The following is an 18,813-nucleotide window of genomic DNA, read 5'->3' as shown; positions in this document are numbered from 1 at the left end:
GAATAGAGTAGAATTATATAAATACGCCCTTTCTAACCACTTCTCAAAAAAATTACAGAAAGATACAGTCTTGTAAGTTACTTTGGTTTTGGCAAAATAGTGTGGTGATTTTCCAATTGAGAACAGTTTTAAGCTCATTAATGCCTACCAACAGCTGGCTTCTAATGATTGAAAATACCATCTGCAAGACTATAAAATACTCTTATTCATTGAAGGTTCTTAGCATATTATAATTTATTAATATTAACGTAGCAAGAAGACAGATGGATTTTTCTGTTGTACTATGCTTTTTTTTGTTTTGTTTTTTCTTGTTAACTAAATCCTAGGGTAAATTTAAACATGTCTGTTGGTGGGAAAAAGCCACACACAGCCTTCAATTTTCCAAGCAACCCTGATAATATGCATGGAGCATTATAAACGATGTTCTCTTCTCCTTCAAAACACTACTATTTTACCATTTTGCTCCTAGATTGTTATCAGTAATGAACATTTCACCAATCTCCTTCCCAAAGAGCAGGCTTTGGCCTCCAGTCTACTTGTTCAGTAAGCACCAAAAGTTGAGGTTGATATGTGAAGGGCATCAGTATTTGTCTCTGGTATGAGTTTTTTTCCCCAAGAGTGAATTTCCAGAATATTCCTTAGAACACTTTTCAAGTTAGTCTTGGAGACCCTCTATAAGTAGTATATACTTTAAACAAAATAATAAAAAACACACACGCACTAAATAACATAACATGCAGCTTGCTAGTCCAGCAGCAAGCACAATATCAAGCACCATTTGGCTTTTCCTCTAACACCTGGTTTGGGTGTTCACAGTTTTAGTCAAACTGTGAACTCCCAGCAACAGTTAGGCAAGGTGTTTTATCCATCTTTGATTTCTCCAAGTCTCAGTCTTTGACCTGAAGTCTTAAAGGACCCTTTAAAACAGGCGTCTTTGTGATTGAACCCTTTCAAATTCAGAAGGGGGATCTATCCCAAAGTTGACAAGATTCTCACTTTGTCAAAATTAAAACTTGACATATTTCAGTGTGATTGATCACTTCTTTTGTGTTACAGTGCAAATCAAAGATTTTGTTTTTGGTAAGTCAGATTTGTCATCGCTTCCCATTTTCAAGTGCTTTGGAGTACCATGTGTTTTGGAGAATTAAATAAGGAGCCTGGTGGCAAGCTGTCCTTTCCTCAGAGCTGGCTCATCAAACACCTCAGCAGTTCACAAAGGGTTTGTAGTGCTCTCCTTCTGATCTGAAAGGTGGCTAGTCTCTTCAGATGTTGAAAGGTAGGACCCTGGCCCTGTGTTGTTGGGGAAGATGTCAAGATCAGCTCTTCCTTGTACATGACTTGCAGCACTGTTTACCATAAAATTTGTGGTTGCAGACACCATGCTGAGGAACTAGTTGACACCAGCTGAACAAATCTACACAGGATGGATCCTCTAAAGTGAGAAAACACATTTATCATGTTAGCTAAGGCTCTCAGAATTTTTCTTAAGGTGAGGGCCTGCAGAACAAAGACCTTGGGCCCACCTACTTTGTGACTCTGTATGACTCTTGCCATAGTACGACAGGAATTTGGTAAGGGAATGAAGCAGTGGTGGGATTAAGATACCAAAAGGGGCTATGACCATTAGCAAAATTTAAACAGGTGGGGAAAAATGGATGTTAAGAAAAAGAAGTCTTATACAGTCAGAAATCAATGTCTGATCCTCTCTATATAGCCTGGGAGCTACCACTGAATGGAGTGTCCAAAGGAAATATCCTAGAATAGCACATTAGAAGTTCCCTGGGGGATCTTGTTAAACCACTGGTTCTAATTCAAAAAGTCTGAGGCAGGAGTTGAGATTCCACATTTTTAACAAGCACCAGAGGGTGTTGGTATTGCTGGTCCACAAACTATTCTTTGGAGAGCAAGGAGCCTAATATATTGGGCACCTGGATTTGATGCTCAGCTCCAATATTCTGTGTAGGTTTGTTTAAATCAGGCAGTTTGCAAATAAGTGCATTTAAGTCAACACCGGTCCTTTCCAATTTCTTTAGCTGCTTAAGTAAGATGACAGATGTGATCATCCATTGGAAGCAAGACATTGTACATTAGAGATTCTTATTCAGAATGGCCTCAGGAGATACAGAATGCATGTGAAATTGTATGTAAAATTTTCTTTATGTAAACATAAAAGCGTGTTTTAGGAGCTAAGGCTCAGTCATTTTACTACAGTCTTAAGGCAGATTTTTGACTTCAAAACTCAGGAGATACAGAATGCATGTGAAATTGTATGTAAAATTTTCTTTATGTAAACATAAAAGCATGTTTTAGGAGCTAAGGCTCAGTCATTTTACTAGTCTTAAGGCAGATTTTTGACTTCAAAATTATTTAGGGTCTTCACTATGCACGAGTAAAATATCCTCATTCATTGCTAGATTTGTTTTCTCTTTTCTCTATGCAAGCTTTAAGTTGCCTCAAGCCCGGCGGTCCTCCCACAAGCCACATTCTACTGCTTCCCTGTTCAGAGTTCTCCACCGATTTCCATCTTACTCTTCCCCATGTAGAATTCCAGCATGGACTGGAGCTGATCCGGCTCTGAGCAATTGCTACATAACTAGTTTTCCTGTCTTGTGCAAGCCTCAGAAAAGATAGGGAAGGGAGCAGAGGAAGGAAAGTTGATGCCCCAAGCCTGGCGTTAAGACTATAAGAAATAGATAAATAAGAACAACTTAGAGGTGGACAGTGACAGGGCAGAGCAAGTAATGGTCATGAATCTGATTCACCACAAAGTGGAAAAAATGGGGTATGAGCTTGGACCATCTTGGAAAAGCTGAGATTGGATTTAAAAAAAAAAAAAAAAACACGTAGGAGTTATGTGCTAGAAAATGAGTCTTTAGCACAAGGAAATCTTATTAGACTAAGAAATATTTCCCAGTGTTTGTCTTAAAAAAAAAAAAAAACACATAGGAGTTATGTGCTAGAAAATGAGTCTTTAGCACAAGGAAATCTTATTAGACTAAGAAATATTTCCCAGTGTTTGTCTGATTACTTTAAAATAAGTGGATGAGTGAAAAATGGTACAGCTCATTCAGATAATTGAATTTTCCATCTCCCATCAGTACTCTCTGCACCTCACTTGTACTGACTTAAACTAAAAAAAGCTTTAAGGTATAGTCCTAGGACAATACGTATTCATTGTGGGTGATTTTAACTTGTCTATCTCCTCAGTTAAAAAGAGAGCTCCTCGAGGGCAATTCTTGTTAGCTCTCATATTCCCACTAATTAGTGTAATATCTGAATGGTTATTTCTTCATTTGTTTATGCGACAAATATTGAATTTAAAGAAAAGGACTTGCAAGATTACCATTAAGAATCAATGGCTAAAAAACCTTAGCCCAGAATTAAATGTTTCCTTTGGACCCTTATGAACAAGATCATTTTGACAGGAACTGCCCAAAGCCATGCTCTGTGCAACCCTAGGAGGCACCACTACACAGACTTTGATGAGAGCAGCACACCCCAGAGTTGTGTGATGCACAAGCAGCAGAACCAGATAGAGTGGGCTTTTGAAGAATTCTGAAGGTCTAGTAAATTGGCTGGAGCAGGGTGCCCTTTACCTCTCTTCTCGGGAGCTGGACAAAAGTTTGTATTGCAGGCTCGTAGCCCAGGAGGCTTCTGACTCAGCAGACAACTTGAGGAAGGCCGTCCTTGCTGAACACAGTGGACTGATCGGGTCTGGACCCCTCCCCCACAGGTGACCGTGCACTGAAAGAAAGAGAGAAGAGTCAGAAATGTTCAGCTGGCTGGTGTCCTCTCTGAGGTCAGTGATATCACAAAAAAGGAATCCACACACTTGATGATTGTCTGGAGCCAGGTACATGTGCTTATGGTCCATAGAGTCAATCCTAACACAAGTGAGCTTTTTGATTTGATATGAAGAGCAAATGCTATTTATCTAGCCCAAGAGTGTGTATCTCCCAGTTAAGTGACTCATAAAGAAGAGAGGTTCCAGAAACACAGAAGCTGTCATACAAACACAGAAGTAAATACAGACACATCTAGGGAATTAATCACAGTATTCAAAAAATTCCAGACAATTCCTGTGGATGCAAGAGTGAAGTAGGTAGTTCAAAGCTAGGACAGAAAAAGAAATGATAATCTGAGACAGCTTTGGAATTATGCCCTTGGTGTCCAGCCAAATTTTGAAATAGTATGGTGAATTTGATGCTTCCTAGAAGTCAGTCATTTTACCATTCAATTAAAAATTTTTTAAAATAGACAACTAACAAGGACTATCAACTTTCTTATTTTTTTCAGATAGAAATATGAAAAGTTAATACAAAGATATTTCATTACAAAAAAATAAAATAGGGAATATTGTCAGAAAATATGCAGCCCTTTAAATTGATTTTTTTGTTGTTCAGCTTTAAAAATTCACTACACTATCCTTTTGTTGTTGTTGTTTTTTCTTATTTTATTGCAGACAGATGAAGGCTTTATCTTGGACAACCATCATATATGGTCTGGTATCGGGGAGAAAAAAAATATGTTGGCGTGGAAAGAGTATGAGTTTGGAATTAGCCCAATATTCGAATATAGTAGTATGATTGTCATCAGATCATCTAAACTTTTCCTGTAAAGGGTGAGATAGTAAATATTTTAGGCTTTATGGGCCATGTGGTCTCTGTTGCAATTACTCAACTCTGCCTTTGTAGCACAAAAACAGCTATGGCCAATATATAAGCAAATGAGCATGGCTGTGTTCCAACAAAACTTTATTTACAAAAATAGGCAGAGGTTGTGGGAGCAGACTGGTCTGCTGGCAATTGCTTGTTGACCCTGATCTAAATAATATTATAAGAATCAATTTCTAAATATGTTAAATGAGTAAAATAAAACTTTAAAATTGAAATCCACAGCAATGTGTATATCACCCAGCACAGTGCCTAGCCAGTTAGATGACTAAATCATGCTAAGTTTTTTTCCTTTTTTCCATGTTTTAGTTTCCAGATCCTCCCAAACACATATGTACACACAACACATATATACATATGTACATATACATATATGTGTAAACAAATACATATACACACAGGTATACATATGCATGTATCCATGTATATATAAACACACATATAAATACACACACATATACAAACACAGATATGCATACTTATATATTTGTGCCTGCACATAACCCCAACCAGCTCCTGTGTTTAATGTTGAGGTGAGCAGCACCTCTCATGCCCAGGAGTCCTTTGAAGACCTGTGAAACATCTGTTGGTTGGGATGCCACAAGGACCATGACACAGTTTTGGGTTCCTGAGGACATGCTGTTCTCTCAGACTCAGCATCAGATACCAATCCTAGTCAATAAGAACTAAACCAACATGACCGAAGTCCATCCAAGTCTTCTCAGAAAGAGGATACCTCTAACATTTGATGAGCTTAAAAGCTGGGTGGCCTTAGCTGAACTGTATAACACTCTGAACTTTACATCCACAAAACAAGGAGAATAATACCCACCAATAGCATTGTTTCAAGGATTAAGTACAAGAACAGAGAATGCAGGTACTTAGCACAGTGCATAGTAATGGTTTGACAAATGTTAGCTATTGTCACATTAGTAGGGAACTTGAACCAAATGTGTAAAGACTGTGAGCATCATTACTAAAATATGAAAGACAATGCAGGTACTTAGCACAGTGCATAGTAATGGTTTGACAAATGTTAGCTATTGTCACATTATTAGGGAACTTGAACCAAATGTGTAAAGACTGTGAGCATCATTACTAAAATATGAAAGATGATAGCAGTGGTTTTAGTAGCAGCAGCAACAACCAACATCAGCAGTATGTGAGGGGCCTGTTGCTAAGTGCTTTATATTCATTATCTTATTTATTTATAAAAAAAAAAAGCAACTCTGCCATATATTATCATCCTAATTTTCTAGATGTGAAAACTGAGGCTTACAGATTATGTCACCTGCCCGGGGTCACACAGGTGGTAGAACAGGTCAAACAATGCAAGCCTTCCTGCCTCCAGAACTCCAGCACTTTGTCCTTTACACTCCAACGACTGTTGATGGAGTAAGAGCAAGGGACACCTCCTTTTCTTGCATCTCAATTGAGTATAAGCCTCCCCACCTGTTGCCACGGTGATGAATACCAGCCAGCTGCCATACTGTACACAGGACGGGCTGGACAAGCCCTTCGGTTGCAGGTTTCTTCCAAGTCCAGGTTTGGTTTCTTAATACTGCGGCATCTCCGCTCTGGGAAAGTTATCAGCTTTCCCTGGAAGGCCTTCTCGCTGCATCTCATCTCCCTCTTCCTCACACCCAAACCACAGCTTGCGGAACACTAGGAGCCAAGAAAGAGGGTGTAAGAGTGCAAAGGTCCATGGTCACATCTGCTGAGCAGATGCATTTTGACATAAGGTTGCACCACTGACATGAAATTAGAGGGATGGGGTTAGGGAAGGTCAACCACATACACATGCACACGCATGCATGCACACGTGTGCACTCAAGGACCTTAAAGGTCCAGCAGCCGAGTTCCTCATGCTGCAGGTAAGGAAACCAAAGGTCAGAGAACTGGAGTGACTTTCCCAAAGTCACAGGGTTCATGAGCACCATAAAAAAGAAAGCAGCCACTGTTCAGCAGGGACTGTGAGATGCCACGTGGACGTGGGACAGAGCCTGAGAGAAAGACAAAATTGGTAGAAGGATGAGATCAGGTGTGGGGTTAAACACCTGTGGTCCAGGTGCATCTGAGACCTCTCTGAGGAGTTGGGAGTCTGAGAGCTAGGGAGCTAGGGCACAGAGAAAAGGGTTAAGAGACAGCCGAGTAGGAAGAACCACTGGATAACAAATAATTCTCCTTTATTTCTACCTTGCCTCTCCCTCATCTGAGATATAACCTATTGGTGTGTTATGACAGGGAAAAAAAGAAAGAGAGAGGGAGGGAGAAAGAGAAAGATGGAGGCTGATGAAATAAGTATGAAAAAACATGTTTTTAAAGGGATTTTAAACAGTATTATGGGATAATGTATGGGGTCTTGATGAAGTGAATAAATCAGTAAAATTGGTGTCAATGTAAACATCACAGACAATAAAGGATGACACCGAACTTCCTACTTACTACCCTACAAGGGAGGGGTACCTGTTAGCTCCACTGTACAGATGAGGAAGGCGAGGTTTAGCCACGTCTAAGCTATGGCGGTGACTAGCCAAAAGTCACATCCATAGTAAATACTGAAGGCTGATTTCAAATAATTACAGATAACCAATTCAATTTGGTTTCCAAATTTAACTTCTGATTTACCAGCATTTTGATGTTTTAATTAAGATATTGAATCCAAATATTTTGTTTTCACAAAATATTTTTGTGGAAATATTCACAATAATGTTTTTGTGATATTTTGGATAAAATATTCAAAATAAAACGATTTTACCCTTTGGATAAAATCTGCAAATAATTTGAATTCCATCTTTCCCTAAGATAATAGATTTTATTTTTTAATAATTTTAACATGTAGAATCTCAGTTTTCAAGGCCGATGTGGATTCTAGAACCATAAAGTGATAAATACAACCTTTTGAAAATAGAGTGAGATTTAACTCACATTGCATACATCTTACGAAAAATATTTTTCAGAGAAAAACCACTGGTGAATTATGTGTGGAAACCGTAAGATTCTGCATCTTATACCTCCCTAAGGGCATGGTGAACATACAAACAAATAGTTGAACTTGCTGGATATGTACTCACACCTGTCAGCTGGGATTCTGTTTTGCTTGTTTAGTGGCATCCTGCTACCTTGCTTTCAATGTTCATTTCAGAATTTCTTATCGGAAGCATACAATTTTTTGGTGAATAACTGTGTTTTTTAGTTCCTGTAGTGTATTGAATTATGTCCCCCCATAACACACTGAAGCCTGAATTGTGTCTCCCAGGTTTTATGTTTTAGAAACTTGGCCTCCACTGTGACTGTTAAGAGGGTGGGAAATTCTACTATGGTAATTGAAAGGTGGAGCCTTGAAGAGGTGATTAGATTGCAGGATCATGCCTTAGAGAATGGATTAAAAATGGTGGTCAGGGGCATGATTCTGAGGGCTTTAAAAGGACAGTGCATGAGTAACTGTCCCTCTCTTATCTCTCTGCTTCCACCATCTTGCAATGTGAGATCCCTGGGTCACTGTTGTCACCACCAGATGGACTTTGGACTTCGCAGCCTCAGAAACCATAAGCAATAAATTTTGTTTTTCTTTGTAAATCACCCAGTTTCAGGTATTTTGTAGCAACACAAAAATGGACTAATACAGTTCCTCAAATAGGAATGCTGCTTTCTCTCAGAATTGTGTTTGTTTTTACTTACATGGTACTATTCCTTAAAATGGAATCTGAGAAATGATAAAAAGTCATTCCTGCTATAACGATTAGTAGTCAGTACAGCTCCTTGGGTTGAAGCAGGTTCACTTTCAGAAGGCACTTACTGAAACCACATTGGGCTACCCAAAAGTTAATAGTTTACTTCCATTGAATTTATTCGTTTAGACTCTTTCCTATGCTTAGTACACACCACGTAATAACTTCGTATAGCATACATTATACGAAGTTATACGACAGCCTTGAACATTTATGTTATGCCTTCCATGTGATGATGCATTTTAGCGTGTTTACCGCAGCCTGCTCATACCACCCTCTAACAACCCCATGAGATAATTACTATTAACCTGTTTTACAGAAGAGGCACCTGAGAATCAGAGAGCTTAGGAATCTCAACCAAGATCAGTCACACAACTGTTAAATTGCAGAGATGATCAGACAGGTTTGTCTGATGCCAGGCACTAGAAATGAACAGCTGAACACATCATTACTCTTTCCTTTTTTTTTGGTCTTTTTTGTGACCAGTAAGGGGATCACAACGCTTGGCTTGGTGTCGGCTGCACCGTGCTCAGCCAGTGAGCACACCAGCCATCCCTATATAGGATCCGAACCCGTGGCAGGAGCGCTGCTGTGCTCCCAGCGCTGCACTCTCCCGAGTGAGCCACAGGGTCGGCCCATTACTCTTTCACATACAACATTTCTAAATAGTTAGTTCCTTTTCAATAAAATTCTTATTTTATATTTGCAATTCTTTTTCAGAATGGTGAAATTTTTTAATTGATCTGCAAAGTGTTCTCAAAGACATTGTTTCTAATGGAAGAACACGTTGTAACAACAGTTCTGAAGGTCCACTTTCATATTAGTGATGAATATGTTCTCAAATGGACACGTTTGGTTTCATAGAGAGAAAGAGAGAGAGAGAGAGAGAGAGAGGAAAGGAAGGAAAGAAAGAAAGAAGAAATAAAACAAGAAGGAAGGAAGGAAGGGAAGGGAATGGAAAACAAAGAAAAGAAACAAAACAAAACAAAAAAAGCAAAAAAAAAAGAATCAAAAAAGAAAAAAATTATAAAACCACTCAAAATATTTCTCTGTGAAATTTGGGGTAAACCCTGTGAACTAAAGCTCCTTTATCCATGCCCATCATACAGATTTGGCTAAAACAGTCCTTTGAATTCTTTTTAAAACTATTATTCCTGACTGCAAAGAAAGAGACCAGACTCAACACCATATATGAGTACTGGTGAGATTTACCCTTGGCTATAAACACATTCTCTCATTTGAAAGTACCCCAAGCATGCACAAAGATATTCCTTCCCACTCCCAGCCCCTTATTCCCCTAACAGGTATAGTTCTAACACTAAAAAAAAAAAAAAAAAAAAAAAAAAAGAGCCTGACTCTGGCCTCTACTGGGGATGTAGTGGTACATTGCTTTATTTAACCAGAAATCGACACCTTACAGGACATAACGTACCTAAAAGAAAGCACAGCAGAAACGTGATCAGTGGCTACTGCCTGGCTTCATAGTTCAGGTGATGAAACTTATGCTTTTTTTGGATTCTTCTCTAAAATGTACTGGCCATCTGTGGTTTAGCAGAGGTCATGCTATTAGCTGTCAAGGGATGCTACGGGGCAGGTTTTCTCACCTCCGCCACGATTGACATTTTGGACCAGATAATTCTTTGTTGTGGGGAGCTGTCCTGTGCACTGTAGGACATTCACCTCTACCCACTAGAAGCCACTAGCACCCATTTGCCCCTCCATGTTGTATCAATCAAAACAGTCCCCTGGGGAAAAAACTTGCTCCTAGTTGAGAACCTCTGCAATACAGGGAATTTCTGAGTTGTGAATGACAGTTCTACACCTCTTTCAACTTTATAATTTTATGTCTTCCACTGGGAGTTTGTGACAATAGCAAACTTTATGCCCAGCTTCTCTCTGTATTCTTCTAACTCTACCTCTTTCTCATTGAAGCAAGAGTTAAACAGCTTTTCTACGCCTCGTTTTTTGTTTGTATTTTCCATTTGCTTTGGAGAATTCAGTAGCCAGCTCTATATGCCAATCATCTGACACTTAAATTTTTCCTAGCTGTGCTCGTTAACCTTAATGGTCCCATACTTTAATCTCTGGACCTCAAAGGAGGATTCTAGGCTCTGGGACAGGCGTTCCCAAACTTTGGGTCTCATAAGAATCACTAAAAGCACTAGTTAAAATGCAGATTCCCAGGCACAACCACATTAACTCAGTGTGATTTCCATGAAGATATAACTAGCTGAGAGCCTCTTGGGAAGCAAAGACACACGTATTTTTGCCATCTTAGCCTTGCATGGGGAATAAGACCAATCAGTGACTGCAAGTCTTCACCAGTTACCTGAGACCAGGGCCCAAGGCTCCATTCCGGAGGGCAGGCATGGCTGTTGCAGACTTGAACCTGAGTGGGCGTGCTCACTGGGCAGAGGGAATGCAACACTGCTTCCTCCTTCTGGAAGGGCTTCTTCTGCACACACTGGATCTTCCGGCTCTGCTGGCCCCCTGCACACGACTTGCTGCAAAGGCTCCACTCACCTGGCATCCAGCTTTCAGTGAAAAACAAAATTACTTTCCATGAAACTGAGACTTTGTAGCATCACTTCCAAAGCAGTTACTATGAAAGATTAACCACCTGATGAAAGCCTTAGATCAATTTTAGAACTAATAAGGGCAATCTGTACTAATCGTTGTTTTATAGATTTTGAAGCTTACACTAATGTGGCCCAGACATAAGGAATCACACTTAATCACCACACAGTTCTAGGGAAAAATTTATTACTGCCTTCTGCATGGGAAGAAACACATGTCATTTTAATGTCTGACCAATTCATTCAGCCAAATTTATTGGGATCTTAACTATGTGTCACGGACTCTCCTAGGCATTAGGGTTGGAAAAATGAATGAGGCAGCATTCTTTCCATTAAGGAGCCTACAACACAGTGAAAAGGTGGATATGTGAACCAATAAAGACAATACTTTCTGATATGTGCCGCAATAGGAGTTGACACAAAGTACAAAAATGAGGCTCATGGAAGAGCAATCAATGACAGAGAAGTAAAGGGGAGGAAAGGGGGACATATTCAGAGACCATCTCACAGAAGATATTTCTAAGTGGGCGATTCTGCAAACTACTTTTCTGGTTAGTGTTAAAATTTACTGACGGGTTAGAGATCTAACCTCATGTTCTTTATTTAAAGATTGCCAGATCAGTTTTTTCACAGCTATCAGAGACTTGGTATATCTTTGAAGGGTGATCAATGGAAACTATTAATCCTTTTCAACAACTCCTTTTTATTAATTGAAATTCTATGACTTAAAGACCTAGCATTAAAAAGTTACACCAGATCTGATTGTGATACATTTGTGTCACAGGAACAATGTCTAAAACTGATCTTGGATTACAAATATTCTAAGTATCATCTTAGGAAATAACACATCAGTAAGACCAAATATGTTTTTGCTATGCTTTTAGCATTTCTATCACCTTTTCTAGTTTTATAACTTTTTCCTCTGGTTTCCTGTATGTGAAATTAAAGAGCTTTAGTCCAGAGCATTTAGCACATGAGTTCTAAGGTTATATGTGTTCTAAAACATTGTATAATGCATACTATCCTATTTAGATAAAGAAAGTTAATATCAATAGATTAATTCCTTATATTTGTACAATTATTTATATCTTATAAGTTATAAAGAAAACATGTTATTATGAAATTATCAGTTTCAACTTCTGCCTATTAAAATGGCATGTTTGTCTACCAAATTCAAGTTTCTTTCCTTATGTGACAAATATGATTGTAGAAGTACTAGTAAAAGCAAAACACGAATAGACCTTTTGCATGACATGCATGGTCTTCCACATCTAACTCCAGCTAACCTCACCCTCATCCACTCCTGCCTCCGAGCCCAGACCCCTCCCCCCACTGCCCATTTTACCCCTTACTGCTTTTTTATATGTAACATTTTTATAGCACAGATTGCACTGCATCTCAGTCCTTTCTTTATAGGAGGGTACTTCAAAAATTCGTGGAAAAATAGAATTAGAATATGAATCTTTCTGTGAACTTTTTTTTTTTTTTGTCTTTTTTTTGTCTTTTCCCGTGTCCGGCAATGGATTGCAACCCTCAGTGTTGCCCCCGTACCGGACTGGGGACCGGCAACGGGATCGCAACCCTCAGTGTTGCTCCCGCGCCTCGCTCAGCCAGTGAGCGGGAACCGGTCTGTATGTGGGATCTGAACCCTCGGGCGGGAGCACCACTGCGCTTCCCAAGCGGCGCACTAGCGCAGTGCGCCACCGGGCCGGCCCTCTGTGAACTTTTTGATACCGTTGTACATCCCTCATTTCCATTTGATTGTGGTTCATTGATGGCAGGAACTATATACTATTCTGCTTTGTACCTCAGTTCTCAGCTCAGGACCTGGCATACAGTAAGTCCTTATGACATGGTTGTTACATAAAAAAGTGATGAAGTTAGCTAAGATAAACTTCTTTGTTTTTATAGCCCTAATAGTCTAAGAGTCTAAACCTTTCTTTCTAGTGTATCTGTGGGGAAGAATAGTTCCTGAGAGGCTCCATTATTCCAGCCAAGAATACAGAGAAATAAATAATAGGGTGGAGAAAGAGGAAAGGGAGCAGAAGACACTGACCATGTCACCACTCCTACTCTGCAGAGCCATTGTGAGAGGCTACTGGGCTTTTAAATAGCCAGTAAATTACAGCACAGAATATCATTTTTACAGGTAGTCATCAGGGGAGTTCTAGGAGTTGGGCATGACCTTGGCTGTCTCCCTTTTCAGGGATGTACCTATGATTGGGGTCCTTTTCTTTGGTTGGCTGGAATAATCAATGATGGGAAAGAAGCTCAAAATCAAAAATCCCTACATGTATGTAAATGCCCACACATACCATCACCACCCAAGGGAGGGATTACTCCACAAGGGTCAATAACACTGTTTGGTCATCACATTTTACAGACACTGGAATATTTCTTAGTGTCACATATTTCTTAGCAAGAGGTAAATCCACAGAAGCTGCCCAAATTTCTTTCTTTACAATACAGCTGGTTTGAGATCCTAAGAAAAAAATTGGGTTGACTTTGGGCATATATGATTGGCAGAAGGCTGAAGCCCCCCCAATTATGACAAATGCACTATTATTTACAAAGAAAAAAATGTGTGTATATATATATATATATATAATGTATATATATTATATATATATATTTAAAATGTATGCTTGTGTGTATATATATATAAAGAGATTTCATAATATGATTGTATCACCACAAACCAAGTACTAATTATTAAGATGATCTGAAACACTGGTAAACACAAGATTGCTTTAGAAGAAATTCTACTCTATATAAATAAATTTGGCAGAAGATAAATCACATAAGAAGAGACTCCATTTGGTTGGGAAGAACACTTACAATTAGTGTTCAAATGATAATGTGGCCAAATTCAATCCAAGAACAAACCCACTGAGCTCCCCACTGGGTACCACCGTCTGTGGTGGAGTCACCACTCGGCCTCTACTCCTTTCTTCTCATTTTGTGTCTTGCTACTGTGTAATTTGCATTTGGGGTTTTATGGTCTTCATAGCATTATGAATTTTAAATTCTTGGATGACTCACATAAGTTATGCATACAACCACATGTAAATTTAACTAATATAGGATTCTGTGTTACTTACATATCTGTTTGATTTAGATCAGAGAAGAGGGGTCTCTATGGCAAGATTGTTTTAAAAAGACACCTTCATATCTCAAGGTTAGGTTTGCATAGCCGAAGTCAAGTGAATGTCTCAACCAAATTGATGTTTTTCAAGTCATATATTTCAACCATAACCATTTTCTTTCTTCTATTACTTTTCTAGGTATGGCATCTACCTTTGAATCACTTTCAATCAAGTATTGACAGTGGGCTTTTACTGTCGTGTACCAACATTAAAGGCATTTAAGTACAAATATAAACAGAAAGACATTTCCAGATGACTTACTAGGCTGGGCAGGAGAAAGCATTGCATGTTTTGGGTTCAGTTGCTGGCTTGGTTCTCGCATTGCAGAATGAGGAATTGACTGGAGTATTTTGATCTTGTAAGCAAATGGCCTTTACACTTATGTAACCTAATAAGACATCAGAATTACAAAGTGAAAATTACAGATAACCAATTCAATTTGGTTTCCAAATTTAACTTCTGATTTACCAGCATTTTGATGTTTTAATTAAGATATTGAATCCAAATATTTTGTTTTCACAAAATATTTTTGTGGAAATATTCACAATAATGTTTTTGTGATATTTTGGATAAAATATTCAAAATAAAACGATTTTACCCTTTGGATAAAATCTGCAAATAATTTGAATTCCATCTTTCCCTAAGATAATAGATTTTATTTTTTAATAATTTTAACATGTAGAATCTCAGTTTTCAAGGCCGATGTGGATTCTAGAACCATAAAGTGATAAATACAACCTTTTGAAAATAGAGTGAGATTTAACTCACATTGCATACATCTTACGAAAAATATTTTTCAGAGAAAAACCACTGGTGAATTATGTGTGGAAACCGTAAGATTCTGCATCTTATACCTCCCTAAGGGCATGGTGAACATACAAACAAATAGTTGAACTTGCTGGATATGTACTCACACCTGTCAGCTGGGATTCTGTTTTGCTTGTTTAGTGGCATCCTGCTACCTTGCTTTCAATGTTCATTTCAGAATTTCTTATCAGAAGCATACAATTTTTTGGTGAATAACTGTGTTTTTTAGTTCCTGTAGTGTATTGAATTATGTCCCCCCATAACACACTGAAGCCTGAATTGTGTCTCCCAGGTTTTATGTTTTAGAAACTTGGCCTCCACTGTGACTGTTAAGAGGGTGGGAAATTCTACTATGGTAATTGAAAGGTGGAGCCTTGAAGAGGTGATTAGATTGCAGGATCATGCCTTAGAGAATACACACTGAAGCCTGAATTGTGTCTCCCAGGTTTTATGTTTTAGAAACTTGGCCTCCACTGTTACTGTTAAGAGGGTGGGAAATTCTACTATGGTAATTGAAAGGTGGAGCCTTGAAGAGGTGATTAGATTGCAGGATCATGCCTTAGAGAATGGATTAAAAATGGTGGTCAGGGGCATGATTCTGAGGGCTTTAAAAGGACAGTGCATGAGTAACTGTCCCTCTCTTATCTCTCTGCTTCCACCATCTTGCAATGTGAGATCCCTGGGTCACTGTTGTCACCACCAGATGGACTTTGGACTTCGCAGCCTCAGAAACCATAAGCAATAAATTTTGTTTTTCTTTGTAAATCACCCAGTTTCAGGTATTTTGTAGCAACACAAAAATGGACTAATACAGTTCCTCAAATAGGAATGCTGCTTTCTCTCAGAATTGTGTTTGTTTTTACTTACATGGTACTATTCCTTAAAATGGAATCTGAGAAATGATAAAAAGTCATTCCTGCTATAACGATTAGTAGTCAGTACAGCTCCTTGGGTTGAAGCAGGTTCACTTTCAGAAGGCACTTACTGAAACCACATTGGGCTACCCAAAAGTTAATAGTTTACTTCCATTGAATTTATTCGTTTAGACTCTTTCCTATGCTTAGTACACACCATGGCCTGTCAGTCACGTGAAGGGATTGCTAAGTCAAGGCAAGGAGGAATTCCACAACACACTACTCTTATCCTCTCCTTGGCTAAATTCCCTGTAAATGGAAAATGAATCAAATCTCTCTCCTTCCCAAGGAATTGTGCTCTCCCTGGAATATAAGGAAGCTATTGGAAATGTTTTGAAAGGACATTTGATATATGAAAAACTGCTTACAATCCAACACTAAGAGAAAGAGCAAGTGTAAAGATATAACTACCGCATGATTTCTATTCAGTAAAAAAGAACGCAGAATGATGCCTGTGGTACGTGTCTGGGTCTGTCAAACACACGTGTGTTTATGTACGCATAGGAAGAAAAGAGAATGAAACAGACCAAACATTGGCTGTTGCTGATTAAGGAATTGGTGGGGATTCATTTCATTCTTTATAGCATATTTTCTTTAAAATATTTATTAATAAAAATGTATTACCTCTTATTTTATATATATGAGGGTACTTCAAAAAGTTCATGAAAAGATTCATATTATCTTTTAAATATATTTTTCCATGAACTTTTTAGAGTACCTTTGTATGTATGCAGTGGTCCCTCAGTATGCAAGGGGGATTGGTTCCAGGACCCCCTTGCATATACCAATGTTCACAAATACTCAAGTTCCTTATATAAAATGATGTAGTATTTGCATATAACCTATGCATATCCTCCTGAATATTTTCAATCATCTCTATATGACTTGTAATACCTAATGCAATGTAAATGCTGTGTAATATAATTATACTGTATTTTTAAGATTTGTATTATTTTATTATGGTAGTTATCTTCTATTGCTTTTAAAAATATTTTCTGTCTGTAGTTGGTTGAATCCATGGATGCAGAATCTGTGGCTATGGAAGGCCAACTATATTTAAAAAGTATTTCTTCATATTTTGTTAATTACCATCAGCACCTGAAGATAGGCCCTACAGACATAAGAATTCCTTCATCTTCTGTATATTTGCTCTGCCCCTGATCACCAAAAGGCCCTGCATTTTGCTTAGTGAGATAGACCTAGTAGGAAGACCTGCTGTCTCCAGGTGCTCTGAGTAAAAAGAAATCAGTGACCAATCTTCATGCTTTGGTTCCACAGACCTATTCATAGGCTTTCATTCTTCATCCCAAAGGGGCAAGTGTGACCCTAATTGACTTACCCCAAAATGTGACATTTTTGACATCTAAATAAAATGCCTTTTTTCGACTAGCTCAGTGGATGGTTGCTGTTCCTGCCTTGCAAGGGTTATTTCTCATATTTCAGCCATTTCTCTACTGAGAGAGACTCTGTTGATCTTACCCCTGAAGGCATGGAATGACACACCATCCACATTTTGGACAGTCGTCTTAAGTTTGCCTTCTATGTGTTCCCACTTGTCTTGACCTTACCCTTTGTAACCTCTGTAAACCCAGAGGGAGGTTTATAAAAACAGGAAAGCCAGGAATGGGGAAACTGAAAATTAAAAAATATTTAAATATATATATATATATATGCATGTATTTATAAGTAAATATATATATATATATATATATTTTTTTTTTTTTTTTTTCCTGTAAGTTTCAAGTGTGCAACTTTTGAGCCCTGGTTGTGGTTGATTTGAGCTTTGTGAGAATGATTCCTTTCTACATAGAAAAATCCTCAAATATTACAATAATATTTGCTTTTTACAGTGACAGTTCCCATAAGAGTCAGTGCTTCAGTGGCTTATTTAAACCATATAGTGTTAAAGTGGTCTGTAGTGAAAGAACCTGTTTTAAGAAGACACAGACTTGGAATATGGAATTAGAAAATCAACTACCTCCACCGCAGGAGACGGAGCAATCTGACTGTACTGTACTCCAGGCATAAGGGTGTCTTTTTGTGGTTGGCTGAGTTCCATTCACGACCTTGGGAAGTGCATACTTCCAAGCTATCCCCGGATTTTTGCCTTGCATCAGAATCTGGACAGTGTAAGATAAAAATCAGAGATCAAGATACAGGTCAGATCCTGGAATTCCAGAAATCTTGCTGAACATTTCAAAGATATTTGCATGACATTTTGACCTTAAAATTGGTTTGCCTTATTGCTCCCAAGTATGTTTTATGTTGATTTGAAGTTTTTCCATCACACTTTAAAATGTGTATCTTCATTTTATGAAAACTGTGATTTATAAAGATGCTAAACAGCAGAACATAATTTGGCATTTGCCATTAGCCTACAAACCTCAACTCTAGGTATACCCATTAGTAAATATTATAATAACAATAAATATTAAATAAATAATATTGATATTATTATCATATATATATAAATAATAAAGGAAGGAAGGCTATACAAGTATTTTTGGGTCTCAACCCTAACTTAAACATGAAAGCCCAGCATGGTACACAGACGTAGAGAACAGTTGCCCCACAGATAATAGCTGAAAGTGAATCCACATATATATATATTTTAATGCTCTATTCTGGGTCACCCATTAAAAGCTGTCTCCTGGGTGCCAGTAGAAGCTGGGTACAAGGAAAGCACTCTAAAAACCAAGGAATGTCCCATTTAGAGTTGCCTATCATAAACTTTAGAATCCAAATGGGTTTCTAACAGAATTTCCAAAGATAATTTGACCAAAGAGAACGTGTCTGTTGACTGTATCCAAGGATGAGCAGGTAAGAAAAGAAATATGATTGGAATCAGGAATTGGCAATATATGTACTGAAATGGATATAACCTCAAAAAACCAAGGACTCAGGATAAATCTGATCCTATCTAGTAAATCTGATCCTATAAGATCTGACTACTATAATAAGAGCAA

General features: G+C 38.2%; 1 protein-coding gene across 1 annotated transcript in view; it reads right to left on the bottom strand.

Annotated features, from left to right (window-relative positions):
* Nucleotides 1–788: 788 nt before the first annotated feature.
* ADAMTS18 (ADAM metallopeptidase with thrombospondin type 1 motif, 18) overlaps nucleotides 789–18,813 on the bottom strand; it is a gene marked incomplete at its 5' end in the record, with an annotated part of 47,829 nt that continues 29,804 nt past the window's right edge. The window contains 6 exons of the mRNA XM_008589164.1: nucleotides 789–1,432; nucleotides 3,597–3,744; nucleotides 6,126–6,338; nucleotides 10,734–10,938; nucleotides 14,388–14,514; nucleotides 17,826–17,967. Coding sequence (XP_008587386.1) covers nucleotides 1,317–1,432; nucleotides 3,597–3,744; nucleotides 6,126–6,338; nucleotides 10,734–10,938; nucleotides 14,388–14,514; nucleotides 17,826–17,967 — 951 coding nt within the window. The remainder of the gene's footprint in view (nucleotides 1,433–3,596; nucleotides 3,745–6,125; nucleotides 6,339–10,733; nucleotides 10,939–14,387; nucleotides 14,515–17,825; nucleotides 17,968–18,813) is intronic.

Source organism: Galeopterus variegatus, unplaced genomic scaffold (assembly GCF_000696425.1).
Source record: "Galeopterus variegatus unplaced genomic scaffold, G_variegatus-3.0.2 Scaffold5268, whole genome shotgun sequence".
In the NCBI taxonomy this organism is placed as follows: domain Eukaryota; kingdom Metazoa; phylum Chordata; class Mammalia; order Dermoptera; family Cynocephalidae; genus Galeopterus; species Galeopterus variegatus.
The sequence above is the reverse complement of the archived record's forward strand: the minus strand, read 5'-3'. Positions and strand labels throughout refer to the sequence as shown.